General features: G+C 51.8%; 1 protein-coding gene across 2 annotated transcripts in view; it reads right to left on the bottom strand.

Moving 5' to 3' along the window:
- Ppard (peroxisome proliferator activated receptor delta) overlaps positions 1 to 18,929 on the bottom strand; it is a 63,747-nt gene that overhangs the window by 9,748 nt on the left and 35,070 nt on the right. The window contains exons 1-2 of one of the 2 annotated variants that reach the window (XM_035450492.1): positions 17,162 to 17,182; positions 2,899 to 3,105 (exon numbers count right to left, since the gene is read on the bottom strand). In XM_035450492.1, the coding sequence (XP_035306383.1) occupies positions 2,899 to 3,025 (127 nt within the window). In that variant the 5' untranslated portion in view covers positions 3,026 to 3,105; positions 17,162 to 17,182. Of the gene's footprint in view, positions 1 to 2,898; positions 3,106 to 17,161; positions 17,183 to 18,929 lie in introns of those variants that run through there. The other variant, XM_027389034.2, reaches the window with a different exon arrangement.

Genomic DNA, 18,929 nt, shown 5'->3' with positions numbered 1-18,929 from the left:
GACAGGTGTGAGCCAACATGCCTGGCTTTACCTCACTCTTAAAAACATTTTTCTGTTTTTTTGGGGGGTGCTGGGCAGTGGTGGCGCACACCTTTAATCCCAGCACCCTGAAGGTAGAGGCAGGCGGATCTCTGTGAGTTTGAGGCTAACCTGGTCTACAGAGTGAGTTCCAGGACAGCCAGGGCTGCATAGAGAATCCTGTTTTGAAAAACAAAAACAAAACGAAAATTCAGCGTTGTGTGGCTACATTGTGATGTGCACCTTTAGTCCCAGCTCTCCAGAGGTAGAGGCAGGCATATCTCTCTGAGTTCAAGGCTAGCCTGGTCTACATACTGAGTTCCAGGACAGCCAGAGCTAATGTAGAAGACCTGGTCTCAAAAAGACAAACAAAGAACTCAAAACGAAACCCTCTTTATTACTTATTACTAGTGTGTGTGATCTGTGTGGAGGGGACAGCTGTGCAGCTGGCTCTTTCCTTCCACAGGGATTGAGCCCAGGCCTTTGGTCTTGTGCAGCAAGAGCCTTCACCCACTGAGTTGGTTCTCTCCTTCCCCCACGTGGGTTCCGGGGAATTGAACTCGGGCCGGCAGGCTTGGGAGCAAGCACTTTTATCCACTCACTGAACATGTCACTGGCGCCTACTTCATCCTTTGTTTGTTTGTTTTGTTTTTGTTTTTCGAGACAGGGTTTCTCTGTGTAGCCCTGGCTGTCCTAGAACTCACTCTGGAGACCAGGCTGGCCTTGAACTCAGAGATCCACCTGCCACTGCCTCCCGAGTGCTGGGATTAAAGGTGTGCGCCACCACTGCCCTGCTTGCTTCATCCCTTTTGAGGACTGCAGTGATCCCCAGAGGCTCTGGCAGGCCTTACCTAAGGGATTTCCCACAGTGGGTGACAGCCCATTTCTGTCCTATGAGCTGTGCTGTGGTAAATAGACAGCTGTGCTCATGGAGCAAGCAGGCACACGGGACACATTCCCAGAGCAGAACCACAGGGCTAAAGGGACATAACCCTGCACCATTCTGTCACCACTGCTAACTGGGGGGCTGGCTCCTCCTCAGGCCAACAGTCCCATCCATTAAGCTGACAGACGACGACACTTTGTTACTGCCTGGTTACACTGACATCTGTTTCGCTTGCTCTGGCTTCTCTGCTAGGGCTCATCTCTTAGGCCAGTGGTTTAGACAGCTGTCACCAGTTCAGTTGCCCAGCCGCCTCTACTACATCCATTTATCAAAAGCCAGGACCAGACACGGTGCCTGGTGAGCCCCACAGTCAGCATTGCTCCGATGTTCCCGCCACACCTGTCCCTGACCCTGCTCCATCCACTGCACTTTGGCCGGCACGTGAACATTATAACCCTGGTCATGGCTCGTGGTGGGAAATCCCAGGATGGGACACTTCCTGCCAAGACCCAGATACCGAGGCAAGTCGCCAGGGCAGGCATCCAGGCCAGACCTCATGCCCCTCTCCTCCCTGTTCAAAACTTGTCCTCAGCACCTTCCTGACACCTGGCACAGTGTCCCCAGTGTGTGTCCTTCCCGCTGACACTTTCTTTTCTAGCAATATACTCCCTGCTCCCTCCCCCATCTCTTGAGTCTCTCTCTATGTAGCTCTGGTTGGCCTGGAGTTCACTATGTAGACCAAGCTGGCCTTGAACTCACAAAGATCCTCCTATCTCGTCCTGAGTGCTGGGATTATTAGCAACACCACCTCTGGCCCCCTGTGGTCCTTTCCTTAGTTAAAAGCAGCCTGAGACAGCGCTGAATAAATCCTGACTCCTGGAATCCATTCCTTTCTCCTGAGAATGCTTGGGTCTCGAGGGCCATCACAGCCATTCCCTCTAACACACAAGAACACAGGCTACTCTGGGTCCCCACATCACACCACAGCCAGTGAGGGTCACTCTGAGTATGTGGATAGACACACAGGACTACAGTGCCTTTCACACCGCCACTCTGAGCTCTAAAGGTGAGAAGCCTTGCTTTGCATGTTTCAGGGACATGGCTCAAGGGTTTGATCCCTTCTTGGTTGCAAGCAGGCAAGGGCCGGTTCTACCCCACAGCATTCATGTGTTACACCGGGCACCACTGTCACTTGGTGTCTGGCACCGACACCGGGGGCCAGAGCCCACTCCCCCTCCCCCCCCCCGGAGTGGCTTGTCAGCTGACACCAGCAGCAAGCCATGTCTTACAGAGCCCATCCCTCCCGACTAAGAGGCTCTCTGTCTGGAATCACCAGGATGCACTGGCCCAAGGCACTCAGAGGAGAGACTGTGGCGTGACAGTGGAGGGGCCTGAGCAAGCAGGGAAAGCCAGGGCCCAGGGGCACAGTGTGTAGGCTGGACACAGTGTCATGAGGATGAGATAGATGTCACAGCTGTGCTGGCCACCAGAGAAGAATGTCACCAGACAGAGGGTCAATGAAATGACCCAGCAAGTGGAAAGAGCCAGCTGAAACCTGATATTCAAAAGTGACCCAAGCCACAGTCACTCGTTCAAACTGCTTGGCGTTTGTGGTCAGTCCTGGAGAGGCACAGACTTAGTACCAGGTCTCCTGGGTTAAGTGGTCTGCGACAGCCGCAGGCACACCTCACATTCCAGGTGCAGCCGGTGGTAGAGTGCCTGCCTAGCGCACACAAAGCTCTGGGGAGGGGTGTGTGGGGCAGAGACACTCCATGGGCAGCATGATGAAGGCATGTCCTCCACACACTCACTCTCCCACCTCCTGTCTGTTTCCAGAAGGGCTGTGACTTCCCAGGGCCCCCTGGCTCACCAGCTGGTGATTGACAAGGCAGGACTCTGCCATTAGTCAGTGTCACTCCACTTGTCAGGACCCCATTGCCGGTTGTTCACAGAAACCTGGACCTCTGTGCGCCCCTCAGCCTCCTCCCCCACACCTGTGCAGCTGCTGGAAGGAAGCACGTGCTCTGGTCCCCCGTTGAGCTCTGGGGCTCCTTCCGTCGTGCCCACTTCCTCCTTCTCCTCTTCCCGGGCCTCAGGGGCCTCCTCCTGGGGCTGCTCCATGACTGTCCCCCACTCGGCGTGGCGCCTGCAGGCCTGGTCATAGCTCTGGCACCATCTGGGTCTGAGCGCTGATGGACCACCTAGGCAGAGGAGACAGAAGGGCTTAGGGGAGAGGGTGGTGATCTCAGGGGAGAGGGCGGGGGGCTCAGGCCCTGATGAGCCTTCTGATTGTCTTGAGACAGGGCTGTGTGCAGCCCAGGATGGACTGAATTGGCTATGCAGCCAAAGACGACCTTTAACCCCTGACCCTCTGCACCTCAAGTGCTGGGATACAGGTGTGAGCCACGGCCTCCAGAGGTCTACACTTCTCACACTCCAAGTCCCCATCTGGCTCTCAGGGCAGGATGGCAGGGTAGGGTCGTTTTCATTAACCAGATATGGTGACACTCTGCTGTGCTATCTTCACACCCTTCCCTGCTCCAGGAGCCTCCCTAAATTGCCTGAGCAGCTGCAGAATGATCCCAGCTCTCCAGTGCCTCCTGGAGGTCCCGATACACATTGCAGCACCCCCCCCCCCCCCGTGCCCCCCCTCAGCACTCTGGCTAAGAATGCAGCCGTCCAGAGCCACTGTTCCGAGGGGTGTCCTGTCCTACCTGAGCCACTGTGTATGTGTGTATGCATCATTAATTTAGTTTGTCTTGAGAAAAAGGTCTCTTTATGTAGCCCTGGCCGTCCTGGAATAGTCCCTTTGTAGACTAGGCTGGTTTAGAATTTAAAAAGATCTGCCTGCCTCTGCCCCCTAAGCATGGGATTAAAGGCATGTGCCACCTCCAAGGTGGGGCTCTATTTTTAATCCCCTGTAGCTGTGACATGCAATCGAGTTTGCTTGACGAGTAGTGTTGCCCAGCAAAGCGCCTCCAGGCCTTGTGTTGTTCCTGCCTCACACTGAGCTCCATCTAGTCATCCAGGGGCCTTCCCCTACCTGGATGACACAGTAGCCTCTCAGAGGCTGTATTCTGGGAGACCGGATATGTGGCCCAGAAGGAAGTCTAGATGGTAGAGAGCTGGAAGTTGGGAGTCTGTGGATCTGGAAGATTCCCAGTAAGGGACAGTGACAGGAAGGGTGTGAGCATCTCATCACAGCAGGCACAATTGCACACACATGCTCTCTCTCTCTCTCTCTCTCTCTCTCTCTCTCTCTCTCTCTCTCACACACACACACACACACACACACACACACACACACACACACACGTGCTCGCTCACACACACACAGGTCAACTGTGAGAACAAGAGAACAACGAGGAAGGCACTAACATGGAAACCGGCCCCACATCTACACCAAGACCAAGTACAAATGCACCAGAGACTCAAAATTAATGCATTAATTCAAGTGTATGCAAACCAGGGCAGGGGAGAGTGCTTGCCAAGTTCACACAAGCCTTTGGGTTTGATCTCGGCATCCATTAAATACTAGGTCAGGTGGTGCACATCTGTAATCCCTGCACTGAAGAGGTGAGGCAGGAGGGTCAGAAGTTCAGGGTTATCCCCAGCTACACAGAGAGTTTGAGGCCAGCCTGGGCTACAGGAAATCCTACCAAAACAACACAAACCCTCATAAAGTACAAGAAACGACGGGCTGACATGAAACTCATCTCACAGTGAGTAAGACACAATAAGCCCACAAAAGCCTTGTGGGTGACAAGATTACAGGGTTAAGATCAACAAATTCAATTACATAAAAGTATAAAAGTTCTACATAGTTAAAGGTAATTTAAGGAAAAACAAATTAAAGGCAAACCCGGCTTTGTTCACAGCTGGGTTGCCTCTCGAGAACGCCGGAGTCCTGGTTTGGTCCCCAGCACTGTACAGACCAGCTTGTAGTCTGGAGCAAAAGACAGAGGACCCAAAGTTCTAAGGTTTGGGGATAGCCTAGGCAACATGAGACTGCCTTAAAAACCAAGCAAACAATTGATGGATCAGACAATACATAGAGAAAAATACTTTCAACGTTTATGCAAGTGCTAAATTCTCCAAAACAGCTCATAAATTCCTAAGTAAAGACTAGTAATCCAAACCAGGCATGGTGGGCACACCTCTAACCACAACACAGGAGGCTAGCCTTGTCTACATAGAGTTCTAAGGCAACCAGAGCTACATAACTAAAGGCGCGCACCACCACACCTGGCCCTGAGAATGTTTTTCAAATAAAACACACTAAAATGAAGGGCTGTGGGCTCACGGGAGAGACAGGGCAGGTATGTGTGAAGTGTGAAGTGCTGGGTTTACAATGCAGCCCCCAGCCAGGAGGCACCTGCAACAGACACAGCTGTCTGAGGCGGCAAGACCTCTGTGGAGGGCAAACTGGACCATCTATTATTAATTCCACTGGGTGAGAATAAGACCATTACAATAATTTTTTGAGCCAAATTTGAAGCAAGTTTTATTAAATATTTATTAGCCAGGTCCATGGATCCTGGCCATGTCCATACCCAGGTTAGCGCTCCCGTTATATAAGGAAAGTGCATACACTCTGACCCAGAAGCCCTACTTGTAGGCTGGCTGTGGTTCTATTCCCCATAAGAGGAGTGATGAAGTGCTGGTACAAGGCTGTCCTTCCATGATCTGATTGGGTGGGGGCAGGTCTGACGGCCACAGACAGAATGGCTAAGGGCTGACACCGCAGCGGCCACTGGTAAAACAACCCACAATCCATGGGACAGAGCCGGCCAGGATGGGGTAAGGGGAGGAGAAGGCAGCCCAACCAGTGTCCGTCCTGACCTCCCACCCCCTCTTCCTGGCCACCATGATGTGAACTGTTCCTCCCCACCACAAAGGAATGAGCCCCTTGAAACTGTGAGCCAAAATAAGGAATCCCCCCTAGCCCCCCCTTAACATGTTCTCTTGAATATTTTGGTCAGAAATACAGATAGAAATTGAATAACATAGTTACCTTTTCTATAAATAGAGTCAGGATAAAATAAAAAGGCAAAACTAATAGTAACATGAGAGACATTCCCCCTGCCCGGGGTGCGCCAGGGGCTGCCAGGGCTCCTTCCATAAGCCCTATGTTACACGGGCCTTCTCACTGTGTCCTTCACCATGGTTCCAGTTCCCACACGGTCACTGACTCTACTTAACCTTACTAACTCTGTCCCAACCACCCTAAGACCCGGGTGCTACTGTCCCCATTTAACAGATGAGGAAAGAGGGAGACGGCGAGGGAGAGAGGAGGAGACAGATGGGGAGAGGGAGGGGGAGGACTGTGTCAGGGTCACACAGTGACACAGGTGGAGTCTGGGCAGGTGAGCTCACGCTTTAGTCCTCACTGTACTGTGCTCCGTGCATGCACCGCTGGGGCCAGAATGTACCAGAAGCCAGCATGTCCCGGGTCAGGAGCCCTCACCCCTGACCCCTGTGGCTGCAAGTCCTCGGCTCATTTTGTCAGAAGAGCCTGCCACAGCCCTCCTGGCTACGTCAGCCACAAAACCACCAAGTCACAGCTGAAGGTGGCCGCAGGCTCTGGTCCCCACATTTCTCTCTAGCCCTGTCTTCCTGCTCTGTCCTGTGTCCCCTGTGTGCCACCACCACACTCAGGCCGTAGAGGCTGAGGCTTGCACTGAAGCATTGGCTCTCCCTGGAGGATCACTGGCTCTCACTGGCTGGTTGTCCTTCCAGACTGACCCTCAGCTCCTGGGCTATACACTCCACCCCGCGTATCTCAATCCTGACTCCAGTCTGCAGGTCTACTAGGTGCTCTGGGCTCTCTGCATCCTCACACCCCGGGAGTGCCCTCTGTTCTGCTGAGGTGGGTTCTAGGGCCTGGCACAGGGCCTTTCAGTGAGTGTTCAAGTGGCACTTGGTGAATGAGAAGCACACTGAGGGCTTTGGCCTGCAGCACTTGCCAAGGGATCAGTTCCCCTGACACTCACTAACTCCACCAGCTTTTGGGTCAGGCTGCCCCTCCAACCCCCACCCCAATGAAGCAGGTGACAACCACACCAAGGTAGATGTACAGGGCAGGGACACCTCCTGGCTGCTGTGTGCATCACTGCTGCTGATTCTAGGGAGACTTGGCAGAGTGAGGGGACCAATTTTTAAAAGTGTGCAAGCACTGGGACCCCAGGACCACCACAGATTTCCCCACTTACTTCCTGTCTGCCATAGGGTGCTCCCTGTTCTGGTCCTGAATACCTAGAAAATGGAAGGCAAGTGCCCTGGAAGACTGTGTCCCAAGCTTTCCAATCAATCAGTAAGCTGTGGACTGACCCAGTGACCCAGTTTTCTGGGCCAGCAACTCTGCAGAATTCACTGCTCCTCACTTGCCAATTCAGGTCACCCCTACCTCTTCAGGGCACCCAGAGGCCAGGGTGAATTCACCCTGGTGGGTACCTGAGGTCAATCCCTAAAAATGCCAGAGAGCAGGAAGCAGACAGGACAGTGAACAGGGACCGCCCTTGTATTTCTAGTTCTTCTCTAGGTCTCCAGAAGGAGCTCTAGATGAAAATAAAAGGCTCTGGTAGCTCAAGAATGTTCTGGAGAATAAAGCAGAGGGAAGAGAGCTCATGCCTGAGCTGGCAAACAGGAAGTGAGGGGCCTGGGGTGGGCTGTCTGGCTGCCAGCAGCAGGGAGAGGCCTGTCTGACTCTTGGCAGCCCTTGGCTCTGGGACAGCAGGGGTAATGCAAATGCCCACCCCTCCCCTGAAATGTAGCAAAATGGAGAAGGTTCCAAAATGTTATTTCACAGGCGAGATGTGTTGGGCCCAGAAACAAAACAAGCCTGGTGTAGTTCAGACCTGTAATTCCAGCTGAGGCAGGGCTGCTGCAAGTTCAAGGCCAGTCTGGGCTGCACAGTGAAACCCTGTCTTCCCCAAGGAGGGGTGCAGTAAGATGGCTTGGTGTACGGAGGTGCTCAGCCCCAAGCCTGGTGACCTGAATTAAGTCCTGGTACTTACAGGGTAGAAGGAGAGACTTGGTTCCCATGGGCCTTTGACTTCCACATGAATGCTGAAGTAATGCCAAAGAAACTGCACATGTGCACGCACGCATGCACGCATGCGCACACACACACTACACGTACACACACACACACACACACACAACACACACACGCACACAACACACACATGCACACTCGCGCGCACACGTACACACACAGCACACATGCACACACGCGTGCACACACACATGCGCACACAACACACATGCACACACGTACACACACAACACACATGCACACACAACACACACATGCACACACGTACACACACAGCACACACGCACACACATGCACACACACAACACACATGCACACACGTGTGCGCACACACAACACACATGCACGCACGTGTGCATACACACAACACACATGCACACACGTGCACACACACAGCACACATGCACACACAACAGATACATGCACACACGTACACACACAGCACACACGCACACACAACAGACACATGCACACACGTACACACACAGCACACACTCACACACATGCACACACACAACACACATGCACACACGTACACACACAACACACATGCACACACAACAGACACATGCACACACGTACACACACAGCACACACACACACACATGCACACACACAACACACATGCACACACACAGCACACATGCACACACATGTGCACACACACATGCGCACACAACACACATGCACACACGTACACACACAACACACATGCACACACAACAGACACATGCACATACCAACACACATGCACACACACACACAAATAAATAAATGAAACAAAAAAAGTAAGCCAGAGAGACAGCTTTAAAAATATTTGCCAGTCTTTAATCCCAGCACTGAGAGGCAGAGGCAGGCTGGTCTCTGTGAGTTCAAGGCCAGCCTGGTCTACAGAACAAGTTCCAGGACAGCCAGGGCTGCATAGACTGGCCTGCTTGCAAGACGCAGGTCAGTAAAAGACCCTGACTCAGATACCAAGGTGGAGGACATCTGAGAGACAACAACCAAGGATGGCCGGTGACCTCCACACACAAGTGGACAGGTGCACGTGTGTCTGTGCGCACACTCACATAAACTAGAGACACAACCCACGCACAGCGCTAATGAGTACTTCTGTCTTGTTTGTTTCTGAGACAGGGTCTCACTTTGTAGCCCTGGATGGTCTGAAACTCACTATGTAGACCAGGCTGGCCTTGAACTTACAGCGATCCATTTGCCTCTGCCTCCTAAGTGCTAGGGCTAAAAGGTGTCTGTCACTACACTTGTCTTATTTTTTTAATTATATTCTTTTGTTTAAGTTTCTTTGGGGTACTTTTTATACTGTGGGAAGAGGGGAAAACATCTTTAAAGGTGTTTTGACTAAAGAACACTGAGCTACCTAGAAGGCCTGCCCAGGGTCTGGGAGAGACAGGGAACTCTTCTAACAACAGTTCTAAGCAAAAGCCTTCAGTATTCAGGGGGCTCCTGACCAAGCATCTCTGCTGCCAGGCAGGGGACCTCTGCAGAACCCTTCTCACCAGGGCCTTGGAACTACATCTGCTAAGGCCTTCACTGTCCCTCTGCCTTCCTCTTGGTCCCTGCCAGTGGCTGCCATCTGCTGTTATTCACTCGTTCAACAAACATTTGCTAAGTACATTAGTCAAGGAGCTGACACAAATATTGAACTGTGACTGATGGCCACGGCTCTCAGAAGAATTAAAGCCAAACATTGTGGGGCATCTCAGGGCAGACTAGTCTAGGGCAGGTGGTGGGAGATTTGTTTCTGTCAGGCCTCTGATGGATACACAGAACACACAGGGCTCCAGAGTGACCAGGGCCAAGGGGACAGAGAAGGGTCATGTGGCTGCAGCTGGGATGGTTCCAGGTGAAGGGAGGTAAGGGGGGGGGGGTTGACCTGGAAAAAGCAGGGAGCCCAGGAGGGCTCTGAAGGGACAGGGCAGAATTTGAAACCTCCCCACCAAGGCTATGAAGGACACTAGACAAGGGACAGCAGGAGGAGAGAACCCACAGAGCCTGGCTCTGTCAGGGAAGCAGACACTTGCCCATTCCTAGAAAGATCCACGCTGGGTAATCCCCAAGTGGCTGACACACAGACCTGTGCTTTTGATGCCCACTCTAAGACCCCACTGAGCAAACTGACCATTTAGTAATCTCCAGGACCCCTCCCCATGCTCTTATGTGTGAGCATACAAAGCCACATGCCTGGGTCTGACAGTTCCACGTGAAGTGTCCAAGGGACTCCAGAGCTAAGGACCAGCAGTCCTGCGGCGGGGCTCAATGGTAACCAGGTACTGTCTAGACACCATCACTTTTCCTAAGCCACTAAGACGAGAGAAGCCTTTCACCATCATCTCGTCATACCCCCTCTGAGCCAGGCGGGCAGGACTCAGTGCTGAGCGCTGATAACCCAATATTTCACTATGACCTCTCTGCGGATACCCTGTCTCTGTCAAGAGTAGGAGATGAGAACCCGGCCAAGGGGAGAGCAGGAAACTGATCTCACCCCAAGGTGAGATGGGGTGATGGACACTAGAGGGGAGCCGTAAGGAAGTGCTGTGGTGTGGCCACCTCCGTACGTCTGTCTCAGGGACTATGGCTGCCAAATTTAGCTGTGCTAATGTTAATCACATTAACCTCGGTGATGAATGCTTTAGTTCCCTGTGCAAAAGAACGCACAGGTGCTGGCTCCATTTTTACAAAGTCGAGAAATCACCAAAGAGCCAGTGCTAATACGGGAATGGCCAGATAAGCAAGGCACAGGCCGAAGAGTGGAACATTAACCATCCACAAAAACAAGCTTTCTCAACATCCTTAAATGAAGACGTTCACCAGAATACAAACTACACCAAGCACTGGATGCCCAGAAAAATGGCTAGAGGATGGCAGTAAGTTCCCAGGGTCCCATGGGCAGGGCTAGATAACTTTTTAATTCTTTGTAAGGGGCACAGTGTTGTCCCTGTGCACCGTGTGACACGAGGGGCTGGACCCTCTTCACGCTTCCTTTACCAAGCTCCTGGAGTTGTGACACATGCATGTGCCTCCTTGCTGGTCTAGAGCATCCTGCCCAGACCTTATCTGCCATCTCACCTCCTTCAGGCCTTCCCGCAAAGGTCACCAGTTCAGTGAGTCATCCACAAGGACTTGGGTTCTTCCCTGCTTCGACCTCAGCCAGAGTTGCTCAGCCTTCTGGAATCTACTCACCAGGGTCACCTGTCCCTTCCCTAAAGACTGTGTGAATCCAGGGGCTGGAGAGACAGCTCGGCAGTTAGGAGCACTGGCTGCTCTGACAGAGGACCTGGGTTCATATCCCAGCACCCACATGGCTGCTCACAGCTGTCTGTGACTCCAGGTCTGACCACTGTGGAAACCACACGCACTTGGGGCACAGACATACACATAGGCAAATCACTCACATGTTGAATGAGAAGTAAATAAGACACAGTAACTGCTCAATAAACACCGCCGAATAAAGTGGCACCCGTCAGTCAGGAAGAACACTGTCAGGGCTGCAGAGACGGTTCCCAGCACTCATGCTGGGTGGCTCCCAATCTCATCTAACTTCAGCTCCATTGATCTGACGCTCTTGTCTGGCCTCTGAGGATTCTTGCACTCACACAGGCAGGCAGGAATATGCGCGCGCGCACGCGCACACACACACACTTCAAAATAATAAAGAACGAACAAACATGGTTCACTGCCCGAGCTGAAGCAACACTACATTCATTTCTCCCTGGGCCTGTTTTTCTAGCCCACTTGACTCTTCTCCCTGGGGCAGTGGTTCTCATGCTTCCTAATGCTGTAACCCTTTAATAAGGTTCCTCATGCTGTGGTGACCTTCAACCATAACCGCTTCAAGTCAGGCATTGGTGGCGCACGCCTTTAATCCCAGCACTCGAGAGGCAGAGGCAGGCGGATCTCTGTGAGTTCGAGGCCAGCCTGGTCTCCAGAGTGAGTGCCAGGATAGGCTCCAAAGCTACACAGAGAAACCCTGTCTCGAAAAAACAAAACAAAACAAAAAAACCCATAACCGCTTCATAACTGTAATTTTGCTACTGTTATGAATTGCAATGTAAATATCTAATATACGACCCCCAGTTTGAGAGCTGCTGATGGAGACTAATCTAGCTGCTAAGGATCCCTGGTGGCCTGGATATTGAGAAGCTGGTGTTAATTCCATGCGGGGAGACATGAGTCTAGAAGATGAGGGCACTGTTGCTACTGCCCCTTTGGGTCTGAGCAGAACTCCAGGTACCACTCCACTGGGGGGGGGGCGCGGGGGCGGCATCAGGGCCACACAGGGGAGGCGGTGGCAAGTCCTCAGGTGCCTTAAAGCTTTGGTTCCCAGGGTAGAAGAGAAAGCTAGCACCTGCTGCACCTGATGAGGCGGAGGCCAGGGCAGGCCCCAGGTCCTGCTGCAGGCCTCAGAGAAGGTTCAAGGTCAAAGAGAGCTGGGCCATCCGGGACAATCCTGGGAGTAAATGTGCTCATTATAAAAAGAATTGAGTTCAGAGAAGAAAAAAAGCCACGGGTGAACAGACGGTTTTTAGTGAAGACTGTGTGAGGGTGGTCCAGGGACACAGGGTCCCAGCTTAGGAGAGGGAGGTGGAGGGAAAAGTCCAGAGACATGGAAAAGGCTGCGGGGACAGGTCACAGACAGACAGATGCACAGGTCACAGACAGATGCACAAGGCTACTTTCTACAGTCTTGCACAGAGCCCACCCACCCTCTGCTGGACTCAGACCATGGACAGTCAGCCACAGATGATCAGTGTGCTGACCACCACAGAAGCCGGGGTTTTGGACTAGGCTCTCCCAACGGCTCCAAAAGATGAGACTAGACAACAAAATGGGAGTCACACTAAAGCTCCACCTCACCAAAGCACCCAAGCTGCTATCTGGCCTTTCCAGTCAGTAATCAGGAGGGAGACAGTAGTCCAGTTTCCCTAACCACCCAAGCTTCTATCTGGCCTTTTCAGTAATCAGGAGCGAGACAGTTTCCAGTTTCCCAAATGACCCAGCCTCCATTGATTCATAAGACAGTTCTGGTTTTGTTTATTTAATCATTATTCTTTGTATTACTGGAATTTGAATACAGGACCTTGTACCCGATAAGTAACAGAACAGTCTACTCTCTTTGCTTTAGTCTTCACAGTACAGCAATCTGAGGTAATCCAATGCTAAACTTTGTTTCTTTTTTTGAGATGGGTCTCATGTACCTCAGGTTGCCTTTAAACTCAGTATGAAATCAGGCATGATCTGGACCTCCTGCCATGACCTGAAGCTGCCAAGATTGCTGTTGTGCACCGTGTCCACTTTTTTTGCAGTACTAGGGACCAATGCCAAGAGCTTCTTGCGTTCTCCAGGCAACTATCCCATCCGCTGAGCCCCAACCGGCTGCTCTTCTAGTGTTCCTTCTCTGTCTTCTGAGGAAAACTTTGTTGTTTGGTTTTGTTGAGACAAGGATTTGTTAAGACAAGTTCTGGCTGGCTCGAAAAACTCTCTGTAGACCAGGCTGGCCCCAAACACAGAGACCCACCTGCCTCTATCTCCTGCCTGCTGGGATTACAGGTGTGAGCCACGACCACCCAGCTAAGCAAAGAAACTTTGAAGCGAGCACCGTGCTTTGTGAGCCCTTCTCTAGGAGGGAGCAGCTTCTGTGAACATTTTTCCTATCCCAACCATTACAGTGCCCCAGACTCCTGAAGCCAATGCAGGACTCTAAACGGCAATTTTGTCTTTTGAAAGGTAGCATTGACTACCACTTCCCACTCACAGATGAGAGAGCAGAAGCCCTGGAGAGAGACCATGGAAGACAGGAGCTTGTAGCCACACTTTGACTGCCTCTCCATCCCACTCCTGAACTCTTTTTTTTTTTTTTTTTTTTTAAAGAGCACTGACTGCTCTCCCAGAGGTCCTGAGTTCAATTCCCAGCAACCACATGGTGGCTCACAACCATCCATTATGAGATCTGGTGCCCTCTTCTGGTGTGCAGATATACATGGAAGCAAAATGTTGTACACATAATAAATAAATAAAATCTTTTTAAAAAAAAGAAGCCTGTTACTCTGTGTACTGATGAAAGAAATAAAAGTAAATACATTTCTTATATTTGAAAAGCTCTCAGTAGGAGATGGAAAACCGTTACGCATGCTTGCTGCTCCTCCAGAGGGCCTGAGTTGGGGTCTCAGCACCCACTCAGCCAGGTCAGAACCACCTGTAATCCAGATCCAGGAGCTTTGTTGCCTCCTCTGACCTCCAAGAGTACTGCACACACAAACACAGCCATCAGTGCCTGAGCAGGAGGTCAGCCCCCTCCAGCCCTGTGCCTGCACCATGGAAGGCAGTCTTCCATAACCTGTCCCAGAGGGTGTCCATGGCCAATGGCCTGGGGGCATAGCCCTTAAGGGTCACTTTGGTCTGTGCATTGAGCCCTCAGCCTGCTGTGTGCTAAGCCTGCTCCCTGTTGTGGAATATGACTTTAACTGTGTAAAGGTGTGTTACATTTGTTTATGTTGGGGGAATATTACTTTAACTAGGTAATGATGGGTTACATTTGTTTAACTATGTAAAGATGTGTTGCTTTTGTTTATGTTGGGGGAATATTACTTTAAATAGGTAATGATGGGTTACATTTGTTTAACTATTTAAAGATGTGTTGCTTTTTTTATGTTGCATTTGTGTAACTATGACAAAACTAAAACACCTGATTGGTCTAATAAAAAGATGCCAGGTGGTAGAGGGATAGGCGGGGCGGCAGGCAGAGACAATAACTAGTAAGAGGGATCTAGGCTCTGAGAGAGACTGAGAGGAGAGAGAATGAATGACAAAGAGTGGGAGATAACCAGGACCAGCCAGCCAGCCAGTCAGGCTACTGCCAGACAGACACGGAAGAAGCAGGAAAAGTAGGACATACAGAATGAAAGAAAGGAAAAATGCCCTGAGGCAAACATAGACAGAGAGAAACAGGTTAATATAAGAGCCAGCTAGAAAGCAGCATAAACTCAGGGTGAGAATTCATAACTAACAGTAAGTCGCCGGGTCATGGGACCGGCTGGCAGTCCAAGAAAGCCAGCCGACTGCAGTTCTCTGCCTCGCCTCACCCACACGCTGTGTGCTAACCCTGAGCACAGGCAGTTCAACAATTTCATGTCCCATCCCCCCTCTAGAGCCATGGGGACAGAGGATAAAACACGGGTGCCAGGCTCTGTAGGCTCACTCCAGCTCCGAGTTACCAGGCTTTGCACCCCTGGGTATCATCTAGCCTCCCTGTGGCTCAGACTGCCCATCCGAAGGCAGGACTAATAGCCACCTAGCATAGAAGGGAAAGACATTTAACAATTTTAAAGATGCATTTTTGTTATTTTTAACTATGTACATGTGTGTGGGTGTGTGCCCATGTGTGCAGGGGCCCACATAGGCCAGAAGAAGGCATCAGATTCCCAGGAGCTGGAGTAACATGTGGATGTAACCGTGAGATGTGGGTGCAGACTGGGATCCTCTGCAGAATAACAAGTGATCTTAATGGAGCCATCTCTCCATTCCTATCTTAATTTTTGAAAGTTTCATGTCGGCTGGGTATGGTGGTGAACGCATTTAATCCCAGCACTTGGGAGGCCATGCAGACAGATCTCTGTGAGTTTGAGGCCAGTCTAGTTACAGGTCAGCCAGTGTTATATGGTGAGACCCTATCTCAAAAAACAAAAAAGAAAGTCTCATAGTCTTATGTAGCTCAGTCTGGCTTTGAATTCACCAAGGACACTGAACTCCTGATCCTCCTGTCTCTGCCTCCCAAGCTTTGGCATCATTGGGGCACAGTGACATCATAGGGACATGCTGACATCATAGAGATACACTGACATCATAGGGGCACAATGACATCATAGGGACATGCTGACATCATAGGGACACGCTGACATCATAGGGACATGACATCATAGGGACACACTGACATCATAGGGACAAGCTGACTTCATGGGGGCATGCTGATATCATAGCGATATGCTGACATCATAGAGATATGTTGGCATTAGGTGAGGAAATGAAACTCAAAGCTCTGTCTATGAGATGGCTCGGTAGGTAAGTGCACAGCCCTCGCCTCCAAGCCTGATGACCTGAAATTGACCCTGTGGATCCACATTGTAGAAGGAGACAGAGACTCCTTCCTACAGGCTTTCCTCTGACCTCCACACTCGGGGACACACACACACACACACACACACACACACACACACACACACACACACACACACGGGCTTTCCTCTGACCTCCACATACAGGCACAGACACACAAGACACTGAACAAACAAACAAACGAAATCACTTTAAAGAAAGGCCGTGGCTAAACTCCCAGGAAGCAGCTTAGCAGGGCGCTGGCAGGGCAGGAAGCCACAGTCCCTATGTGTCTGCTTTAAGCGCACACCTCCTGGAGCTCTCTAGTCCCAGATAAGGACTGCTTAACATAGTCCTGGAAAGCAGGAAGTCCCCAAGGGCTTCCTGGTCCCCGAGGGAAGGAAGGAAGAAGTAAGTGAAAGGAGACTGAAGCAGCTGGGCTCTCAGGACCTGGAAAAGCATCCTTGAGATCCAACAATCGTGTTCCCTCCAGATCCTCCCTCATCTGATGGTGGCCCCCAAATCCCCCATGGTAGCCCTCAAGCCAGTGAAAACCTTTAATCTCACTGGGGGGAGGGGTGTGGCCGAGTGGGAGGTGGGGTCTGTGAGATGTGATAGAGAAATGCCAAAACCAAAGTACAGGGCAAACCCCTGCACAACACATTTAGAGAACGCGTGCCTCACACCTCCCCTCACCCCACTGGAAAGACAGACAGAACACCAGGGAAGCGTGCTCTGTCCAGCAGATGTTACACTGGTAACACAGGCGACCTGTGACTACTGCTTCCCACAGGAGCGCCAAAATGCAGCGTGCAAGGTGGCCATGAGCCAGGCAAAGAAATCCCCAGCCCACACTGTACAACCTGCCCCTCACCAGGTCCCTCTGGCCTTAGCCGCCAATTCCAGAGGTTCTTTCCATCAAGGGTGGGCAGTGCAGAAAAGGTGGCTGGATGCCTGGCGAGCTGATTCTCTTGGCCCTGTGGCAATAGGCAACAGGAAGGCCATACCCTGATTCGGCCCTAACTACTCAACAATAAGCTCTCTGGAGAAGAATGCCAAGGAGTGTCAGGGACAGAGTCCTCTCTACTTACCAGAGGCTCAGGAGTGACTTCCTTGAGGGCCGCTGCTACCTGGAAAGAGACAGGTCTGTGGGCTGGTAGTGGGTCACCAAAGCAGAGGCCAGAAGGAGTCCCAGTTCTGGGCCACTCAGCACTCAACCGTCCCAGCTCTCTTTCCTGGCCACCTCCTCCAGAATCTCCACCCAAATCCTGGGGCCACCAGTAGGTGGTACCTCCCCACCCACCATAACCTGCTTGGCAAGGCCCCTGTGCACCTTTCCCCACTAACACTTCCTGCTTCTGGGATTCATAGGCCAGCTTGGGACTTCTAGGCACTGACGGTGCATGGGTCACAGTATGGGTCATGCAGCTTGCATGTCCCCGAGGAGTAGGTCAATGTTCGAAGGTGCCTGCAGGACACCTTGGACACAGCCTCCCTGGGAGCATCTACAAACCCTCCAGCTGGCCCGAGGGAGAGTCTGCTTCCTATGTGGGAGCCAGCCAGGTGCACAGACCCTCTGCCTTACAAGGTTGGTGTTCTGTGAGCCTTGTGCCAGAGTGACCCTGGAGGAAGGACTGGCACAAGGACGAGGCAAGACTGTCCCCAGCCAGACACAACTGGGTTTGGCTCACTAACAGAGCAGCCTGGGAAGCTGCTCCACTTTTCCCAACTCAGGTCTAGGGAGGAAGAACTGAGAACCATAGGAAGAGGCCATTGGGAGGCTTGGTCCCAAGCCCAGGCATACCGGTTCCGAAGGTTCATCTGACTACACAGAATGTTTAGCTGCAGTTGCCTCCCAAAGGGCTACCAGTGGCTCACAAACAGGGCAGTCCTTCCAGGCCTGTGCTGGGATTAAAGGCATGGCTCCCTAACCTGGCTCTACTTGAGTTTTATTTGGCATTTTCACCCTACAGTCCTGACTAGCCTGGAACCCATGATCCTCTTTTCTCGGCCATGAGAATCCAGGTGATAGGCTCCTAAGGAATTCAGTCTACTGCTTGTGAGACAGGGTTTCTCACTGGCTGGAGGCTGCCAAGTAGACTAGGCTGGCGCAAGAGCCAATGACCCAACGCTCTCCACCTTCCAGTGGTGGGTTCAGGCGCACACCCGGCTTTTCACTGTGGGTTCTGGAAAGTGACCTTAGGACTTCACACTTCATCACAGAGAATAATTTGAGTGTGGTATCGCACGCCCGTAACCCCATCATTAGGGTGGAGATTGAGGGAGAAGTGGGCTTTGGACCCTCCTTGTCTCAAATATCAAAAAAGAAAGGGAGTGTTGGAGAGAAAAGAGGGAGGGAAAGTCAGTTTAAAGCCCTTCTTTTAAAATTCACAGCGTTGTGAAAGACACAGAATAACCTATGATTTGAGGGATTCCTGTAAGTGCTGGGAACCTGGGATCAGTCTTGGCCTCCTCTAGACAGCTGCAGCCAGAGTCCTCCTCAGGTAAATTGTCACTTCCTGACTCAGTAGGTATGAGCATGTGTGAAAGCACTGACCAGGCCTGGGGCTCGATGCCTGGGAGAGTTCTGCAACAGCCTGGCTTGAGGGTGAGGGACGAATGTCTGTGTGAGGAGGCCGCACAGGAAGCACGATCTGCTGGGAAGAAGAGATGCCAAGGCAGGGCAGGCCAGGCCGGCCAGACACACAGCACAGTGGGGAACGGTGAGCTGCACCTCCCAGAGGGACAGGGAAGGGCAGGGCACGGCCTTGGAGTACCAACTATAAAAAGTGAACCTAATTCTGAGGCTGGGCCTGGTGCTCTGAGAGAGCGGGCTGGAGAGATGGCCCGGTGGGTAAG

This window comes from Cricetulus griseus (assembly GCF_003668045.3).
Source record: "Cricetulus griseus strain 17A/GY chromosome 1 unlocalized genomic scaffold, alternate assembly CriGri-PICRH-1.0 chr1_0, whole genome shotgun sequence".
NCBI classification, from domain to species: domain Eukaryota; kingdom Metazoa; phylum Chordata; class Mammalia; order Rodentia; family Cricetidae; genus Cricetulus; species Cricetulus griseus.
The sequence above is the reverse complement of the archived record's forward strand: the minus strand, read 5'-3'. Positions and strand labels throughout refer to the sequence as shown.